Source organism: Anolis sagrei, chromosome 5 (assembly GCF_037176765.1).
Source record: "Anolis sagrei isolate rAnoSag1 chromosome 5, rAnoSag1.mat, whole genome shotgun sequence".
Taxonomy (NCBI): domain Eukaryota; kingdom Metazoa; phylum Chordata; class Lepidosauria; order Squamata; family Dactyloidae; genus Anolis; species Anolis sagrei.
In genome coordinates this window covers 111,602,074-111,621,451 of record NC_090025.1, presented here as the reverse complement: position 1 = coordinate 111,621,451, position 19,378 = coordinate 111,602,074, and the positions used below count along the sequence as shown (strand labels likewise).

At 38.0% G+C, this 19,378-nt stretch overlaps 1 protein-coding gene across 4 annotated transcripts in view; it reads left to right on the top strand.

The window, feature by feature from the left end:
• Positions 1-18,807, top strand: part of PPARGC1A (PPARG coactivator 1 alpha) — a 722,162-nt gene extending 703,355 nt beyond the window's left edge. For all 4 annotated transcript variants that reach the window (XM_060777879.2, XM_060777878.2, XM_060777880.2 and 1 more), the window contains 6 exons: positions 576-1,494; positions 2,121-2,225; positions 2,377-2,497; positions 12,945-13,066; positions 13,203-13,354; positions 17,292-18,807. In XM_060777879.2, coding sequence (XP_060633862.2) covers positions 576-1,494; positions 2,121-2,225; positions 2,377-2,497; positions 12,945-13,066; positions 13,203-13,354; positions 17,292-17,395 — 1,523 coding nt within the window. In that variant the 3' untranslated portion in view covers positions 17,396-18,807. The remainder of the gene's footprint in view (positions 1-575; positions 1,495-2,120; positions 2,226-2,376; positions 2,498-12,944; positions 13,067-13,202; positions 13,355-17,291) is intronic.
• The last annotated feature ends 571 nt before the right edge of the window (positions 18,808-19,378 follow it).

The following is a 19,378-nucleotide window of genomic DNA, read 5'->3' as shown; positions in this document are numbered from 1 at the left end:
TTGTGATATTCCTTGGTGTTCTGGTGGAGTTTAGACTGCTTAGTTGCCGTTTGCATTTCATTATCATTCTTTGCTTCCTTTTTTTCTTGTAAAACCATGTCCTAAGAAAACATATTTGTTGTGTTTCCAAAAATATTTTCTGCATATGTCATCAAGGATTTACTAAGTGGGTGAATTCTTCAGGCCAAAATCATTACTATTACATTGTAGAATAATTCTTGAGCCTCGTGGTTTCTTTGTGCATCTGCTACAGAAGAATTCTAGTAGTCTACGCCATTTTTTTGTTGATGTAGACTTTGATCTGGTGTAAAAGACTGTCATTATTTACATATAGAATGAAAAATTTCCATTTACAGCATATTCTAGATAGATAAATATTGACACTGGTTTAGGCTTAATTTATTTATAAAAATTACATAGTTGTTATGAGGCATCTAAGTGATGTACTAACTTGAGTGGAACATGAATCACAGGTGTAGACAGGAATATGTGTGCTTGGGAATCTGTATTTTGGAAGCATTGGAGGAAAATTCATATACTAAGACTTGGCTGGTTTTTCTTTACTCTGTTCTTAGGCCTAACTCCGCCTACAACCCCTCCTCACAAAGCGAACCAAGACAACCCTTTTAGGACTTCACCAAAGCCAAAGTCGTCATGCAAGTCTGTTATGCCACCTTCCAAAAAACCCCGCTGCAATGAGTCTTCCAGCTCTCAAAGACATAACTTAGGTCGGAAGGGTCCAGAGCAGTCAGAGCTGTATGCACAGCTTAGTAAGACGACCGTGCTGTCTGTTGGTCATGAGGAGAGGAAGACAAAGCGGCCTGGTTTGCGGCTGTTTGGTGACCATGACTACTGTCAGTCTGCTAATTCAAAAACAGGAATACACATCAACCGATCCCAGGAACCTCAGGATTCCAGACAAGTAGATTTAAATGGCAGGTTGCCTGAGCAGTGGTGTCATATTTGTTCTTCTTTTGAACAACACAATCAGTATGACAAGAGAGAGACTTCACAGGCAAGCAAGCAGGATTTGCAATGCAACAACCGCAAACAGCTCCAAGACCAAGAAATCCGGGCTGAACTCAACAAGCACTTTGGTCACCTTAGCCAAGCTGTTTTTGAGGAAGAGATCACCAAGATCAGTGAACTGAGGGACAACAGTAATTCTAGTGATGAACAATTCTCCAAACTACCTATGTTTATAAATTCTGGACTAACAATGGATGGTCTTTTTGATGATAGCGAAGAAGAAAATGACAAACTATGTTGCTCGTGGGATGGAACACAGGCCTACTCACTGTTTGACCTGTCACCATCTTGCTCATCCTTTAATTCTCCATGCAGAGATTCAGAGTCTCCACCTAAATCCCTTCTTTCTCAAAGATTCCAAAGGATACGCTCTCGATCACAGTCCTTCCCTCAGCACAGGTCTTGTTCCCATTCTCCATATTCCCGATCAAGATCAAGGTCACCAGGCAGTAGATTCTCCTCAAGGTAATGTTGGAGAAGAGGGATGGTGAACAAGAACAATCAGTTTGATGGAATATGAAGTGAGACCATATGAAGTTGCCAAGCCTGACCTTTGTCAGCACCTTCTCCAGTACTAATCTAGTTATAGCTCATATGACACAAGGTTGCCATTTCAGTAATCTTTCCCTGTCTGAGTGACTGGGAGGAAAGATAAATCATTCAAATAGACACAGTTACCTTTCCCCTGAATTATGATGATGGAATTCATTATATTACAGCATGTGGTGATGGCCAACTAGTTAACAGATGTTTTTAAGAATGGACATCTGAGTATATGAAAGGATAGTAGTTATGATATTTTCAATGACTTGCATCCCTGATGGCTTGCCATACTAGGAAAAATGAGTCATGACTAGTGTTCAACCTGGAGCCCTTCTCATCTTCCAGTGCTAGTAGCAGGGTACCGAGTTGTATAGCTCCGTGGCATTTCATATGTTGTTATTAGATTGCTATAGACAGCACAAGTTATTATTAGAAAGCCTCCTACGGAACTATAGATTTGGGCCACAAGAAGATTATAAGAACATAATGTGAATGGTTCATTCCTTCTAACCAAATACAATGTTATCTTTCTGTATTTCTTCTAACAGATCTTGTTACTATTATGAGTCCAGTCATTGTAGACCGCAGGCATATAGAAGTTCTCCCTTGTATTCAAGATCACGATCCAGATCACCATATAGCCATAGACCCAGGTAGCAAAAAATGCCCTATTTCTTTGTATCTCACACTTTTGTTTGTTGAATATATCAACAAATCAACTAACAAACATCCAATTCTTATTATTCATTTGTATGTCTGGAAAATTCCAGCATCTCATTGTAATGATTATGTTATGTCTCCTAGATATGACAGCTATGAGGAATATCAACATGAAAGGCTGAAGAGGGAAGAATACCGCAAAGAATATGAAAAACGGGAATCTGAAAGGGCCAAACAAAGAGAAAGACAGAGGCAGAAAGCAATTGTAAGCACTATGCAGATAACTTTCATTTTAGAAGAGATTTGTTTTTCTTTTGCAGATTATATATACATATATGTGTATTTTTAAAAACGTAAGACCTCTTTTTCTATCACCTTTTCCCTTTCAAACAGAACAAACAAAATGCATACACTAATCTCTGCACATGCATTTCTCAGTAATTGTGATCTCTAATACTCCAATATGCTTTCATTTCAATGCTCACTTTGCCTTTAAAATGTAATATTTTAAAGCTACTGTAAATCATCACTTTCTAGCTCCTAGAAGATGTATTAGAAAAGGGCTTTGTCATGGATAGTAAGCAGCAAAGTAGCTTAAATTTAGATAGCATATGAAAGTATAGCAATATATAAATCTATCATTTAAAAAGAATAGTCTATGCTGTGAACAAAAATGTACTTTAGCCTAAAATTCTGATGTATCAGTGCTTCAAGGCATATCTTTATTTCCTAATTATATTAATTGTATAATAAAATTGGGTAAATCATCATCATCAGAGGGCTAATACAAAATCAAAAAGACAAGCACCATCTCTATAGAGGAAAGGAATGACAAGAGACAATTGATTTTATGTCCTCTAAAGCAGGGGTCCTCAAACTTTTTAAACAGAGGACCAGGTCATAGTCCCTCAAATTGTTAGAGGGAGCGGATTATAATTTGAAAAAAAGGCATGAATGAATTCCTGTACACACTGCAATATCTTATTTGAAGTGCAAAAAAACCCCATTTAAAACCAATACAATAATTAAAATGAAGAACAATTTTAACAAATATAAACTTATTAGTATTTCAATGGGAAGTGTGGGCCTGCTTTTGACTCATGAGATAGGATTGTTGTTGTTGTGTGCTTTCAAGTCATTTCAGACATAGGTTGACCTTGAGTGAGGGCCAGGTAAATGATCTTGGAGGGCTGTATCTGGCCTTCGGGCCTTCGTTTGAGGACCCCTGCTCTAAAGGGTAAGAAGATAGACAGTGCACCTAGTCATCTCTTCAGGCTTTAAACTCCATATTGAGACCTGAATCCATGACTACAAAATATGCTCTGGTTGAATTTTGGATTTAGCTCTCCCTCTCACCTCATCCTGAATATTGTATAGCCCAGCCTGATGAAAAGTTTTGAAAGTGTTGAAAGCTCCCCCTTTTAAATATAGTTTACTGGTCTGATGAAAGTGTTCACGAACTCTGTTGTTCTTTTAAAAAACTCATGTACTATATTTTATTTTTTTAATTTATTTTGTCAGAAGCAAATTGAGAATACAGTTATAATATATAAAAAACTACAAACAACATAGTTGGTCTTGTTTAATTCATCAGTTTTATTACCATTATAATGTTATGGTGTTCCATGAGTTTCTTTAGAATTATATGTTATTTTTTTTTAGGATGCAGAAAAGAAATATTTTTGTTAATTTCGTTCCTGCAGGTGACAACAATTAATTTATCTGTGAGAATGTTTTCAAAAACTGCAGTTTCTGAACATGCTCTTGCAGTTTGAATAAAATCGCTTGGCAAATTATGTCTCCTCCTACTCCGGCAGAAATCTACTGATTTCTATGCCAAACTCCTACCCCCGACAAGGCCATGCAGTGATTGGAGGAGGGTGGTGGTCAGTCAAGTACTTTCTGGTCATTTTCTGATCCATGATGGTGTCATCTTTTTGAGACCTCCAAGGAATCTGGAAGATGTTTGCATCTTTGTGTGTACCATTATCAGGCAATATTCAGCTATCCTCAACCCCCCATGCCCAAGGAGAGATGGGGAGCAGTTTAGAATTGTCCACTAGCTAAATGAAAGGTGTTGTGTGATTCTGAGGTTGACATTATTGCTGTGCATTCAATTATTAGAACATAGCAGAACAATCTTTGGCTGAACTTTACACTTGCTTTTCTGTTACTTGGCTATGCCATGCAAGGAGGGGGCGAAGGCAAGAAAACATTGAGACTGGAAAGTGGATGTGAACACGGAGATGTGGCCAATTCTGCCTGGTAGAACTTTATGCTGTGTTTCTTCAGTGCAGGATGTTTGAGTGAAGGCTTTGGTCAGAATTATCATTGTTGAGGGTTTTCTGACACGGAATACCCTCCTGTTTTTTCCTCAGATTATAAAGAATATTCCTACTGCTGTGTTCTGTTGAATAGTCTTAATAGCCTTCTTAGAATTGTCGTTTTCCATAGAGAGGAATAACTTTCAAATTCTTTCAATCTAGGGATGGAATGGAAATGTGTTGTTTTTCTGACTCGCATCAAACATGTAGGTCTTGACCTCTCAAGAAACAGGCAGGGAGAAAAATGGCACATTACAAGTTCATTCCCACAAATTATGGGAGTTTTTTGTAGTTGTTGTTGCTGCATAACATAAACTGCATTGTTTCTGAGAACTGTGAAAGAGTTTGAGAAATGGAACAGCACTGCAGTCAAAATCTATATGCACTGTAATTTTTACTATGCACAGAAAACTCCACAGCTTCCAGAACGGGGGAATAATTCTCATCCATTTACATTATTTTTCACTACATTTTTTCGGAAAGTGCAAAAAAATGCAAAACTAAATTGCGTATGATACATACCTTATGCAAACAATGTGGCAAAGTATCCCATCTTGTGGTTGCAACTTTTGTTGGTTTGAAAGTTCTGCAACCCAAATGCTATGCAGGAAGAAAACACATTTATGCTAACTGAAGCTTCAGCTGCACATGGTCTTGTTGTGCAGCATTGCTGTTTCCTCTGTATAAAAAGTATAGGCATATAGCTGCTTTAAAGTGGTCATTTCTATATGGAAAACTGCACAGTTTTCAAGGTAGACTGGGCTGTTCCAGAGCAACTGGGTTGCTTCCAGAAAGTTTTGCAGTTTTCTGGGGAAACTGCACAGGTTTTATTGCTCATTTGTGGAAGTGGGGGGATCCCAAGTTTCTCAAAGCTGCAAGGAAAAAACTGCTTCATCGGCCTCAACATCTGTTGGGATTTAGAGAAATTGAGATTTACCATTGCTTGTTCAATAAATAGTGGACACAGAAGTCATAGTACGTGGACACAGTGTGATCAAATGGGGCATTAAATTCAGTGCCAGTGGTATTTTCCCTTTTTTAAACCTCCATGTAAGAGGTCTGAAATATAACAGAAAAACCATCCTGAAGGGAAGGAGTTTTAACCTTTCCTATCCATATATGCTAGAATAAGAAACAAGTACTTAGCTGCAGACTGAATGCTTAAGATAGTTTGGAGTTGGACTTCTCAGATTAAAAAAACTATTGTATGGTTTAGTGATGGTGCAGATGTATTGCCTTAGGCTATGCTTTTAAAAAGCAGTTCTTTGTTTGGGCACTTGCAATTCTGCAAGTTACTTGCTGGCTGACTGGACCACAGCAAAGCTATTTGAGAGTATTTCTCCATCTTGCTATATAATGTCTTTAACCAGTATACTCCCTCACTGATTTTTTTTGTTATTCCTGCACTCTTTTCCCCTGCTTTGTCAAGGCAAGTAACAAGTGGCTTCAGCAGGGCCTGTGAACCTTGTCTTTCTATTGCTGCTGCTGCTGCTTATTATTATTATTATTACTATTATTATTATTATTAAAACACTGGAAGTTGTCTTATCCATTTAACTTCCTGGGAGCTTCTGGAATGCCTGGTGATGTACCATCAAATTATTGTTCATGCCCAGCCTACTTTGTTTCTAAAATCAGATGTGGCTGGGTATGTTAAGGGTGGATGATGGGTACTACTAAACAAATGTGTTAATGGAGCAGGAAGGGAGGATGTAAGGAACTGATAAAGGCATGTTGTGACCAGATCAGGGGCGGAATTGAGTGGATGTAGCAGCATAGGTCCTTAGACCATGAGAAATGGCAGCATCCCGAAATGAGGTCAGTTGGAAATGTACATCTCCATCACAGACTAAAGCTCAGGAAAAGCAGGAACTGAAGGGAACAGGGTGTCCCAAAAGGACTGGGACAGAATTAATCTTGGCTGAGCTCTTATCTAATGCATTTGCCTGTTTGGTTCAGAATCCCACAGTAGCAGAAACTACACTTAGGTATTATAGCTGATGGTAACAAAGTCTTAATAAATCTGTCAACATTCAGGCTTTTATTGAGATGGAATGGCAGATGGAGAACTGTCCCCTGCCATTTCTACATATGTGCTTAAAGACGCTTCTATGCATGAGCTAAATACTAACACTTTTTTTGAAAAGAAATACTTTGCCCTTTTTTTCTTTTTTAAGACTAAACAAAAGCAAATATATGAACCTAACAAATACCTACATTCGGAAACAACGTTTACATACCAGACACAACCACAGGCACAATTCTACCAAGTTCATACTCACTGTCTGTTGATTTTTATCCCTTAGTATTCTACTTCCTTTAGACAAAACTATATAACCACACATGTACTTTTAATGGCGTTCATCTAATTCATAAATCCAGCAGTTGGGATTTGCCCCCATCATTTTTGTGAAAAAGGAATAATCAAGTTCTAATATTTCTTGAGTTTTGCCACCGATTTCTTCTTTATCAACATAGTCCATTTGTCCATCTCCACTAGTTTACATTTCTTTGTGAGCCATTCTTTTTGCAAAAAAGAAGTGCTAATAAAATTTTCTGTAATTTTTAATTTATATTTTTGTGTACATTTCTGTAGCAGGAAATTTGTCTTCAGTATTTTTTTTTAAGTTTTCACTAAATACAGCATTAGGCAACTTTGTTATGGCCATGAGCCAGATATTGCTCCAGCACCCGCCGAACCCAATGTGTCAGTGCACCCCAACAATTTCTTGTAATCTGACCAGAAATCATTTCTGCTTTCCATTTCCTTTTTTCTAATATCTTTATTACATAACAAAGAAAAACAGATTTATAATATAAAAAACATAGAAGGAAAATTATATTAACACAAACTATCTAATAAAACTACAATTACATAATAATAATAATAATAATAATCACACAAAAGACTAACATATAAAAAGGAAAGGAAAAAAGATCATAGCTTCCAACTACCCAGTTGAAAAGTTATTATTAATCTCTTATCCGATTTCATCTTACTTCATAACATAAACATTAGGGCTGTGTGATCGATTAAAAAATGTTTCAAAACTCATTACAAAATTTGGGGATGCCAGTATTTTGTTTCTAAAGTGTTTCTAAAGAGTCGCTAGTGAAAATTTCATTACTATAACAAGAATAATGAAATATTGTTAATTTTTTGTTATAATAATTGCACATGTGAGGCTCCTTTCTCCCTCCTTTTTACAGCTATTGTGGTGAAACTTGCTACAATGATAGAACATGTTTACCACTGTTAGCCTATCAACATCTCACTTATCCACGGCTTTTGGGGGAATTTTCAAAGTATTTATAAACAACTTTTTTTAAAAAAAAATTCTACAACAGCTATCTTCTTTAGTTTCTTCTTTTATGACACAAGATAACGGGATCATCCCCCCCCCCCCATATTCAGAAATACTCATACATCTATTGATTTTAGGGAATATTTAAAAGTTTTTGCAATAATGTTTACAAAAAAAGCTACAAAAGTTATGCCATTGAATGTCTCTCATATTAACCAATAGAACTTCCATTTGGGGATTTCTTCCCAGCCCAGTACAGAGATTTACTTACTAGAAGTATCAGTCAGTCCTCCTCTTTGCAGATTCAACAGTTAATTGGAACTCTGGCTGGCTGCTGGTATGGACGGGAAAAATTTCTCCTTTTTCCTGTGTTTTCTCAGTCTCTTTTCCAGTGAACTCTGCTTTCTCCCTGCTACTTCCCTCTTCTAATGGTGAGTGGCCATTAATTTAAAGAGGAATGGCAGGCTTTTGGGTTTGCTTTCCTTCCTTCCACCGAAAATGAAACTGATTTTGGGAGGCTTCCAAGATTTACAAAATTCAAATGAAAAAGTATCTGTGTGTCAGGGATATCATGGCATAAAGTACAAATTTGATACAACTTACGATTTACAGTTAGTCGACTTACAACTTATGACTAACAAAAAAATTGCACACCCCTAATAAACATGCTTCTCCTTGTTTGGTAACATGTTCTGTTTTGACATCCTAATACTGATAATCTTTCTCCAGAATTTCTCAAAAATGCAAATATTGGTTGGAAATCTTGCTCAATTATTTTTTCTTTAACTAAAGTGGTAAATTTTTCGGTTTTTGCCGAATCATAAAATTTTAACAACCCATCTTCTATTACAGAATTGTTATCTTTATACTTCTCTGCATAAATTTGGCAGCTCTTATAATATATTGAAAGATTATCCCATATTTTCTGTCATATTGATTGTCTATCAAGAGGAATCTATATGTGAGAAAACATTATTTCTTTATTACACTTCCAGCAATTGTTAATGGAACCTTTGTACAATTAGACAGTCATTCTGGCATCAAATTCAATCATCTTATAGAAATTCTAAGAGCATAACTCAAAATATACTTTACTTTTGGACTACATTTTTCTCCTTGCTCCATTTGGATATTATATTGCATATTTTGAGATAATTTAACCATATAGTCCTTTACATGTTCATTTTCCATTTTCATTCTCAACAGCAGTTTATACATTTTAGCAATTAAATGCTCATCCGTACACGGTTGAATTTCAAACTCTAATTTAGTTACTTCAAAGCCATACAATTTCTTATCCAATGAGTTGTCTATATGAATACTAATGTAAAGTGTATACTTCCATTTCTAACCCTTCATTCATTTTCTTTTATACTACCCCCTCCTTCTGACATCAGGACATTGTATATGTTATCCACTTTTCAAAATCTTAATTTCTCTTCTGAATTTCTCATGTGGTGATATTTATTAGGTCCATTTTGGAAAATATTATTTGATATCTATTCTATATCTTTAAAATAATTATTAAAATCAGAATTTACATTAGGTTTATGAATTCTGTTTCTATGGGTTGTATGACTTTTTTCTTGGATTGTGGGTGGGTTACAATAAATTAAACCCTTCCTGTAGACTCCCACTCTTGGGGAGGCCATGGATGCTATTTTGACTCTTTTGGTGCTATTTCTTAGCCAGAAAAATATTCGAAAGAGAGTGTGGAGGTTGGGGAAGGAGTAATTGGAGGGCTTCAAGATCCCAAAATTAAGGTGGCACCCACATAAGGCTGCAAGATGGACTTTCCTGAGCTTCTGCCTCAGAAATCTGAGTGATCCACTGAAGACAGCAAATGTCTAATAAGTAAATGACAAAAGGTTTTCAAATATTGAACTTAGAAACAAGTGCTCTCCTGTACATTCATTTCTGAACTGGGGAATGTAGTATAGACATGTGGGGAGGTGAGTTCTGAAAATCCTGTTGCCCACAAAGCTGGAATTCTGGTAGCTCTAATCCAAAAGGTGCTACTGTCACGATATGCTAAATAACAAAGGAAAAATATCAATTTCCTGTGTATGCCTTCGCATATAAATCTACGTCACACATAGAAAGGGAAGCCTGCAGCTGGTCCAGAACACAGTCATGCAATTCATTAACCCTCCTGCTCTGGGGCTGATTTGCACATATATAGGAAATTTGCAGAAGCATTATGCATGGACATGAACTCTCCTGTATGATCTAAATGATGCCCATTTTAGCTCTAGGAGACTGCATTGCCATAGGGTATGATGGTGGTCACTGGCTGGACTTCTTGAGCCAAGGAAGGGGCACACAAATACATTACGGTACACAGGCAAATCTTTACTATTCCCAGATTTAGGGACTGAATCCTCCTTGCAAAGGCAAGGCTATTTAAAACAAATGCCACCTGCAAAGGAGCCAAGAAGTGTGAAAAGATTATAAATTCTGACATATTGTCCTTTAGGGTGTTCCTGCCCCCCCCCCCCCCCCAAGCTTTGCCACTGTCCTTATCTTGTAATTCTCCAATAGAGAATCCAGTAATACTATGTTCTGGTTTGAACCATTGTTAGTTTTCACCCTAACCTTGGAAGGGAAATCTCTTCACCCTTGAACTCAACCCTACTATCTTGCTGACAGGCATGATAGTCCTATCTAATCATTGTGTAAGCTTTGCTGTGAGATTAACTAATGGAATACCTCTGTTTTACATTAGAAGGTAAATTCTCCTTAAATTTGTTCTTTTGATCATGCTTTGGATGAAGTAACTCAATCTCAAAAACTATTAGAATGTTTTTTTTTTCAATTAGGCAATGAAATTCTGGCATGGATTGAAAAATACTTTAATGTTATTCATTAATTACGTATACACACATACACACACATGTAACGATATATAATGGTCAATGACCATACTTTATTTTAAATCTTCAATGTATACTTTTTTGAAATAATTGCCACTCCTGCACTGGCATTTTTAGAAACCTCTTAATTTACTAAAGTATAAGATAACTTTTTAAAAACTGTGCGAAGTGACTCTCTCCATTCCAAAAGGGAAGCTAAATAGCAAAAGGACAAATTCTCAGCTTGTTGGGAATTGAACTTTGAATGCATTCAAAGTCTTTGTTATTTGTGACTTCAAGTTGTGTCTGACTTATGGGGATTGTAAGGAAAACATATCATGGGGTTTTCTGAGGCTGAGAGTCCAAGGTCACAAAGTTAACCCCTTCCAAAGCCCCGTGGGCATTAAGATGGCAGCAGGTTTCTCTTCTCCAGACTAGAAAGCTAAGTAGTCACGTATGTAAACCCCTCCGATGAACTTCACTTTGTTGGGTGAAATATGATAAAAAAAACAATTTCTTCAGACATTGGAGCAGAGCTAGTGAGATTAGAGAGTAATGGGATAGAAATCCTCTTCCCCTCCCCGGTTACCTCAAAGAGTCACTGCATTTTAGGTGCAGCCCACTGAGACTAAAAAGGTTAACACCTCTGGGCTAGGCTGATGAATTTACAATCAGCTTAGGAAAAAGATATGTGATCTATTCTCTTTACTTAGGAAATGAATTTAAATATTGCACTGGAAAGGCTTTTTTTTTTCATGTCCAAAGCGACTTGAGAAACTGCAAGTCATTTCTGGTGTGAGAGAATTGGCCTATTGCAAGGGCATTACTCAGGGGATGCCCAGATGGTTTGCCATCCTGTGGGAAGCTTCTCTCATGTCCCTGCATGCAAAGCTGGAGCTGACAGATGAGAGCTCACCCCGCTCCCCAGATTCAAACGACCGACATTTTAGTCAGCAGTCCTTCCGGCACAAGGGTTTAACCCGTTGCACCACGGGAGGCTCCAGGAAAGACTTTAAAAATGGTTAAAGTAGCTTAGTCCTTGGATCTGTGAGCAGATTTCTCCAAGTTATGAGTGAAAAAAGAGAAAAAATAAAGTTTAAATATTGCTTATATCATAGCACTTAGTTGTATTGTGATCCCAGGGTTTATCTTTGGGCCCAGAATTCTTAAGCAGATTCAGAATGGGCTTGACACCATGATTGTCACAAAGTACATGTTCAGGTGATGGAAGACCAAATATTTCTGCTGCTCTTATGGATTCTTTTGTGCCCCATTTAGAATGTACAATCTAAATTGTACATTCCAGATTAATACAAGATTAGAGAGAATGGCAGCTAAACTGGCTTCTGTGTTTGCATTTATGGCTATACTGTAGCCCGCTGAGGCCTTTGGGACTTACATAGTTTCTTTTCCTTGCCACAATCCCATCGCTTTGTCTGGATAATTTATGAGTAGTACTAAACTCACAGAGATTAGCAGTGTTTACAGTGGATGCTGCAGAAAGTGTTTCAGCTGTACTCCACAAAAGCAAAATCAGCCTGTTTAGCAACTCGGAAAGGCGCGGGGGGCGAGCAAAAAGGCTGCGCTCATGGCAAGGCCATGAGCGCAGCCCCCCCTCGCCCCCCTCGCCCTTCTGAACTCAGAAAGGTGCAGGGGGCGGGCAGAAAGGCTGTGCTCATGGCAAGGCTGTGAGCGCAGCCCTCCCCTCGCCCCCCTTGCACTTCCAAACTCAGAAAGGTGTGTGTGGGGGGGGGGGGGGAGGAAGGGTTCACAGTCTGGATTGCAAGCCATGTTGGTGGGGGCAGGGCCAACCAAGGCAGTTTCGCAACCCCCCGAAAATGGCCCAATGACCCCCCTGGGGGTCGCGACCCCCAGGTTGAGAACCGCTGCTCTAGAAGCTAACATCTTGGGCATTTTTTCCTCCTCAGATCCTTAAATATGCTTATTTATTTAGAAACTTATGTTCTGTGCATGGTGTATATGTGGAATGTGCCAAAACAGATATTTCGTTTATCAGAGAATTGTCCTGGTGTATGTCAGTCAAAGATAAATCTATTCTCTCAAATTAAAAAAAGTCTTATGTGTGTTTGTGCAAATTCTGTATAATTCTATGCATTATAAATTACTTTTTGGATTATAAATCCCTTGAAAGTTATGCATCTAAATATAAATAGGCATGCACCCCTTTCTGAGTATTCATGTGGAACCTTTCTACACCTCTATACCAACAGGAAGAACAGCGTGTAATTTATGTTGGCAAAATTGGGCCTGACACAACCCGAGCAGAACTAAGGGACCGGTTTGAAGTTTTTGGTGAAATTGAGGAGTGCTCTGTGAATCTACAGGACAATGGGTAAAACAATGACTTTAGATTATTCTTTGTTAAAATATTTTTACTTATTGTAGAAGGAAGGAATAGCAATCTTGTTGTTGATGGTTGACATGTTCTCATTCTTATTTACAAGTGTGTGTTTTATTTTCACTTACAGAGATAACTATGGTTTCATCACCTACCGCTACACTTGTGATGCTTTTGCTGCTCTGGAAAATGGATACACTCTGCGCAGATCCAATGAGCCTGACTTTGAGCTGTATTTTTGTGGACAAAGGCAATTTTACAAGTCTAACTATGCAGACCTAGGTATGATACTTTGCACTTGTATAAGTGCAGCACTCACAGTTTGAGTGTATCTTGAGAGTTTTTTTTAACTTTGATGATGAAGAAAAAAAGAAAGATAAACAACATTTATTCTAAAATTGGTTGTAACTGTTTCAGATTTATTTTCTAAACAGGATCTAAGAATTAATGGTTACTTGGAAGATCACAATTACAATGTGTATGAAGTGAAACGGGGGACTTGTTTATTTATTTCTTTATTATTTCATGCATTTCTGCCATGCCCCTCTCAGGGCAGCCTCACACAAGCATCATATGATGCTAAAAGCATATAAACAATCAAAAATTACATTTAAACATTAAAAATAATTAAAAACACATTATACAATTCATTAATCAATAAATTAAGCATGCCAATTAAAACCAAATCCAAATCAGGGTGAAGTTGCAAACTGTTAGAAAGTTGCAAAATTGTTTCACCAGTATTACAGTTTGCAACTCAACTATGTCTCTAGAATTACTACAGAATAGCTGAAAATGTATTGCGCAATGGTGCAATCATAAAAGAAGTTATGCAAATAAGTTTCTCACATGAATTTATTATTGGTAGACATCTTATGAACATTAGTTTTCTGAACATCTTCAAATGGCTGTTACCACAACAAGCAGATAGGGCTTTCCTAACAATATCTTTTGAGATGTCTTCATTCCTCATTCTAATGAAGACATTGATTTTAATTAGTTGACCTCTTGTGATGTCTATTTAGTTTAACCCTTGGTTTGGTTGTTTATAAGTTACATTGAGTTTATTTTATTCTATGCTTTGCCTTGAATGCTGTTTATTTGTTCTATGGCAGTGAATGTTTGCCATTTTGGTCTTGTAGCTATGTGTGGCAGTTTTTAGTAAATTAATGGCTGCAGTCATTAAGATTTCTGCATAATAGCATCCTTCTTTATTTCTGAGGTTTTTTTATGCCCTGCCCTTTTCTTTGTGCTAGGCAGGAAGTGAATACAAAACTGTATTTTTCCTAACCAATTGATGTCTTCCCAGAGTCTAAATGATAAAGGCGATATGCATTGTTCAAAGTGAATATGCTATAATTCACTTCACTGACTAAATAGATAGCGTAAAGCTGAGGAGAGGCAGCTGACTGCTGCAGAGATAGAGGCCCAGTGATGAAAATATAAAAGATGGCAAATCATTTGTTCAAACACCAACTGATAAAACCAGCAAAGATGGATTGAAGTCTTGACTTGATTTGACTTATCTTCTACATTGATGAAGTCAGGGGCGTTGGTAGTATCTCAAAAATATCTGGGGTATAAAATAAGCTGCCTGAAAGAGACCTTCTTGAACATTATTCATCACTGAGAGTGGTTTCCTGAAGGGCTTTCCATGTGTTCATGTCTCCGCAAACCATTTTCTCTGTAGAGTATTGTTATGTTCTTCTGTGCATTTATACTAGAAATGCCTGTGCGTTTACTTAATGTGTATTGATTTAAGGGTAAGGTCATTAGTTGAGGTTGCTGTTTGGCAGAGATAGCAGTAAACTAAACAGAGAAGAAAGGGCTAATTTGTGACTGAGAGGTATCATGTCACAAATCAACAGAAAAATAAGTGGCATTAATAAAATAATTGCTATTAAATAATTAAACACAGTCAAAAAACTTAAAAATAGAGAATGTGTTTTATGTAGCTTAAAAAATCTTGTTCAAAATAACTGGTTGGCTTCCTGGATAAATGAGATTTGCTAGGAGCACTAAGAAGTGTCAGCTAGAAGATATTGCTGCATATTCCATACTTAATAACATTGTGGTGAAGGGAATCATGTATTTAGTTAAACATCCATATCCCACCCAATTAGGTTATTATAGTGGCACAGAGCCCTGTGTAGGTAGCCTGGCTGAGATGTAAGAAGCTCTCAGAGACACCCTTTGCAATTCCCTGCAGTTCTATAGGAGTGCCATTCCTCTTGATATCCTTTAAAGATTAAGGGTGGTATGTTAACTCCTTTTTTACTCCCTTTTTAGTTAGTACAATTATATTGGATAAGAAAGAGCCAGACCATTAGTCCTTGCCACATGACCGTAATTCTCTACAGTTATGAAGTGATGTGGAAGGAATCATAGTTTACACCTTGGCAAATATTTTAAAACCCGGTTAAGTCTCACATCACTAAATTCATTCACTATATAGTGTCGGTCTGTGGTTCCCAACCAGTGGTCCACAAGAGATAAAAAAGTGATCCAGGGGGTGTATTCCACAGAAAACCTGAGTTGACACAGTGTGTCTGTTAAGGAAGGGCCCCGCAGGCATAATCCCCACCACACACACCTTCCCATCCTCCTCCTCCATCTGAAAAAGAACCCAACAGGTGCCTGTTAACATTCAGGCTCTGAGTGATCCTTTCCCACTGGCCCAGCCAAAAGGAGAAGAGAATGTCCATGTGCCTTTTTCCCTTCCCTTGTTTCCTCATGAGAGCTATACCTGGCCCCACTTTCACTGACCTGCAAGCTTCAGCTGCCTCCTCATCCTTGCATTTCAGCTGCAAACAGGGTTTTCTTCCTTGTCTCAAGAATAGGTAAGGAATGAAGGATACAATCCGCCCTCCCTCTAACCAATGTCATGTCCTTCCTTGGTCTTGAGGAGGCTGCTGCTGCCAGAGACTCATTTGCAATCTTTTCCTTGCAGCCCAGCTCCCGCTGCCTGGGCCTGCAAATGGAGCTCTGGAAACAGCAACTTCAAGACCTGGCAAGGAATGAAGAACCAAATGCATCCCTTCCTACCCACCCCCTTTGCCCAGCACTGGACTCTTCGCTTCCTTACCAGTTCTTGAGAAGGCTGCTACCAGAGCCCCATTTGCAGTCTCCTCCTTACAACCTAGCCCCCTGCCGCCTGGGTCTCCGAGAAAAGCAGCAAGAATGGCAGTGTTGGATCCTTCCTTCCTTGCCTTGCTGCTGCTGCTGCTGCTGCTGCCAGAGTCCCATTTTCAGGTCCAGGCTGCAGGGAGCTGGATGTAAGGAGGAAATTGCAAACAGGGCTCTGATAGCAGCCTCCTCAAAAGTGGATAAGGAAAAGGAAGGGTCCAACACTGGGCAAAGGGAAGGATCAGGAATGGTTGGATCTTTCATTCTTTACTTGCTTTTGAGGAAAGGAAGGGTTCACAGTCTGGATTGCAAGCCAAAGTCAGTAAGTCAATAAAGGCGGAGTCCAAGAGAAGGGCCATCAGGAAGGGGAAGGAAGCACATGAGTGCTCTCTCCCTTTGGCTGGGCCAGTGAAAGAGGAACCCTTGAAGCCCATGTACTAACAGGAGCCTGGGCTCCTTTTGATACTCGAGCTTCAAGAGTTAGTCTAAGAGTCTACTACTATCAAGAGCCAGTCTACTATTACTCACATGCCCAACACATGCGTGGCATTGAGCAATAGTACCAAGAAATTGTAATGATTTAAAAAACAATTTTATTTCTTTGAATGCGGGTGATGGGGAGATTGGCAGGGATGGTCCACAATGTATCAGTTTTTTGCCTCAGTGGTAAGCGGGCTCTTAAAGAATGGAAAAGACTGTTGTAGATGAATAATTAGTATGCCATAGTGGTTAGGTTATTCTTTTTAAATAAAACTGTCTAGTGTTGACATTTTTCAATGCCACCTGGAAATCATAGAAGGTTAGAAAGGAGAATTTTCACTCCCAAAACGCAGACTATTCATAAGTCAGTTCATTACTTTAGACTGCTTAATCATACGTATCTGGAGAGAGAAATATATATCATTTTCTTCCTACATCATTATCAGATTTTGAATTAAAGCCAATAAACCTACTGAAATTAACCTATACAATCATCAGTGCATGACATAACCTCACTTTAAATAATCTTCATTCATTTTCCAAACCAGTTACATGTGAATCAGCCAACACAAGAACTCTGTAAATGTAATTAAGTATGTATTTTTCCTTCCAGATTCAAATTCAGACGATTTTGATCCTGCTTCTACTAAGAGCAAGTATGACTCCATGGATTTCGACAGTTTACTTAAAGAGGCACAGCGAAGCTTGCGGAGGTAATATGCATCATGGCCAAGGAAAACAGAGGGATGGTGAATACCTCATGGACGTCATGTCCTTCAATAATAGACAGTGAAGAAGTCATGCTTACAAATTTCTCCTACTCTACACTCTCCGTATAAAAACATGGTTTACATGGACACAGCTGCTTGAGAAATGAAGAGGCAAAATGGAACTGGTGTAAGCATGTGTGTGCCTCTGGGTTTGAGCTCTACTTTCCCAGGGTGATGAGGGTGTGGGATTTGATCTTTGTAGAGAGTATCAAGTGGGAGCCGCATGAAATGGCAGCAGTTCCATAGAGATACATTAAAACAATGAGAACTTAAACATAAAAGTGTACATATGACATTTTCAAAATAAGGCAAATTCAGACTTTAGCTGCTGACATCTGAGACATCCTGTGGAATTTTTTTTGGAGGGGGGATGCGTTTCTTTCTTTGCTTTTTTAAAACAAACTTCTTCACATACAATGTTGTTTTAATATGATGACAATCCTGAAGAGAACTACAAACCCTGCAACACCCACCATCTCTTTTTCCATGAAGGCAAGAAAAACTTGGAAGGATTTGAAACTTCCATAACATTTAAAAGTTTTGTCTTTCTAATTGTGACATCCATGTCCGTGTCCGAAAAGTTTATCCAACATAGAGAAATTATAAGACCCTCATTACAGTCAGTGTGTTCAGTGTTTTTTCTTCCCTTTGATGAGCCAACGTGGTATTACACTACACAAGAAGTGGAGGGTAACTGTGCTGGGTGGGGAGGGGTTGATGTACAGTTAGATTATTTACTACATTCAAGAATGTAGACAAGTATTTACAGATGTTAAATGGAGTATTTTTATTTTGTGTACATACTGTATGACAAGACAATGCTCTTTTTTGTTACAGCTATGCACTGTAAATGCAGCGTTCTTTAAAAAACTGCTGAAATTTTTCTTAGTCAAAAATATTCAAATGTAATTATATGAGGCAGAACAATATTGTACACTAACCTATTTAGAAAGCTGAACTTACGCTTATATATATTTGATTGTAAAGAAAAGAGAAGTGTGTGCCTGTGTGTGCGTGAGTGTGTGAGCATGTGTGTGGAGCGCAAACAAATTGATGCTTTACGCACATCATCCACCCCTTTTTTTAATTAGCTAGTAACATTACCCAGAATTCAGCCAAAGTTAAGAATGTATTGGTCCCCTTTTTAAAAGTCAGATCAGCTAGATCCTTGCTTGTGTTTTTTAGATCTCTTTAAAATGTATACATTAGTGCTTTTTGATCCATCAGGTCTCACAGTAAACCAATTAACAGGAATGCCAGTATTTCAAGAATACTGGTCTGTTTCTTCCACCAACATGGTCAAAGCAGACTAACTTTGAACCAATATTATAACCAATATATATATATATATATATATATATATATATATATATATATCTCCCAGTTCATGGAGTATTGGGAGTTTCTGTCAAGCACACAAGGCCTATTTATAAGCAAAGTTTTACTTAAACTTGGATACAGTTTGCTAATGAGAGATTATCCTTACAGACAGATTATTGTAGGATTATCATGACTTCTAGGAACACTAGTGACCTGGCTAGAGAAGGTGAAATTACTGGTAAACAGAGAGAGTTTGTGGAAAACCACTTCTAGCAATTTACAGGACCAATCACAAGATGGTTAGAATAGATTGTTTTGCTGATGAAATACATGTTCACATGATGCCCTGATCTTTGTGACCAGAAACTATAGCATAGGAGCCATTAGAGACATCAGCAGCCCTGCCTTTCAGAGAAATACATAAATGAGGGGACAGGGGCTAAACTCCATAATCTGCAAAAGACGTACAGCTAGTAATTTCATTTGCCAATAAAAAAAAAGGGTAAAATGGCAGATGGGGGTAAAGCATGTCCCCGAGAAGTGAGCAACAGTTAAGAACTCACATTCCCAGGTCTTTGTCTGCACTAGGAATTATTCATTTCAGAGGACA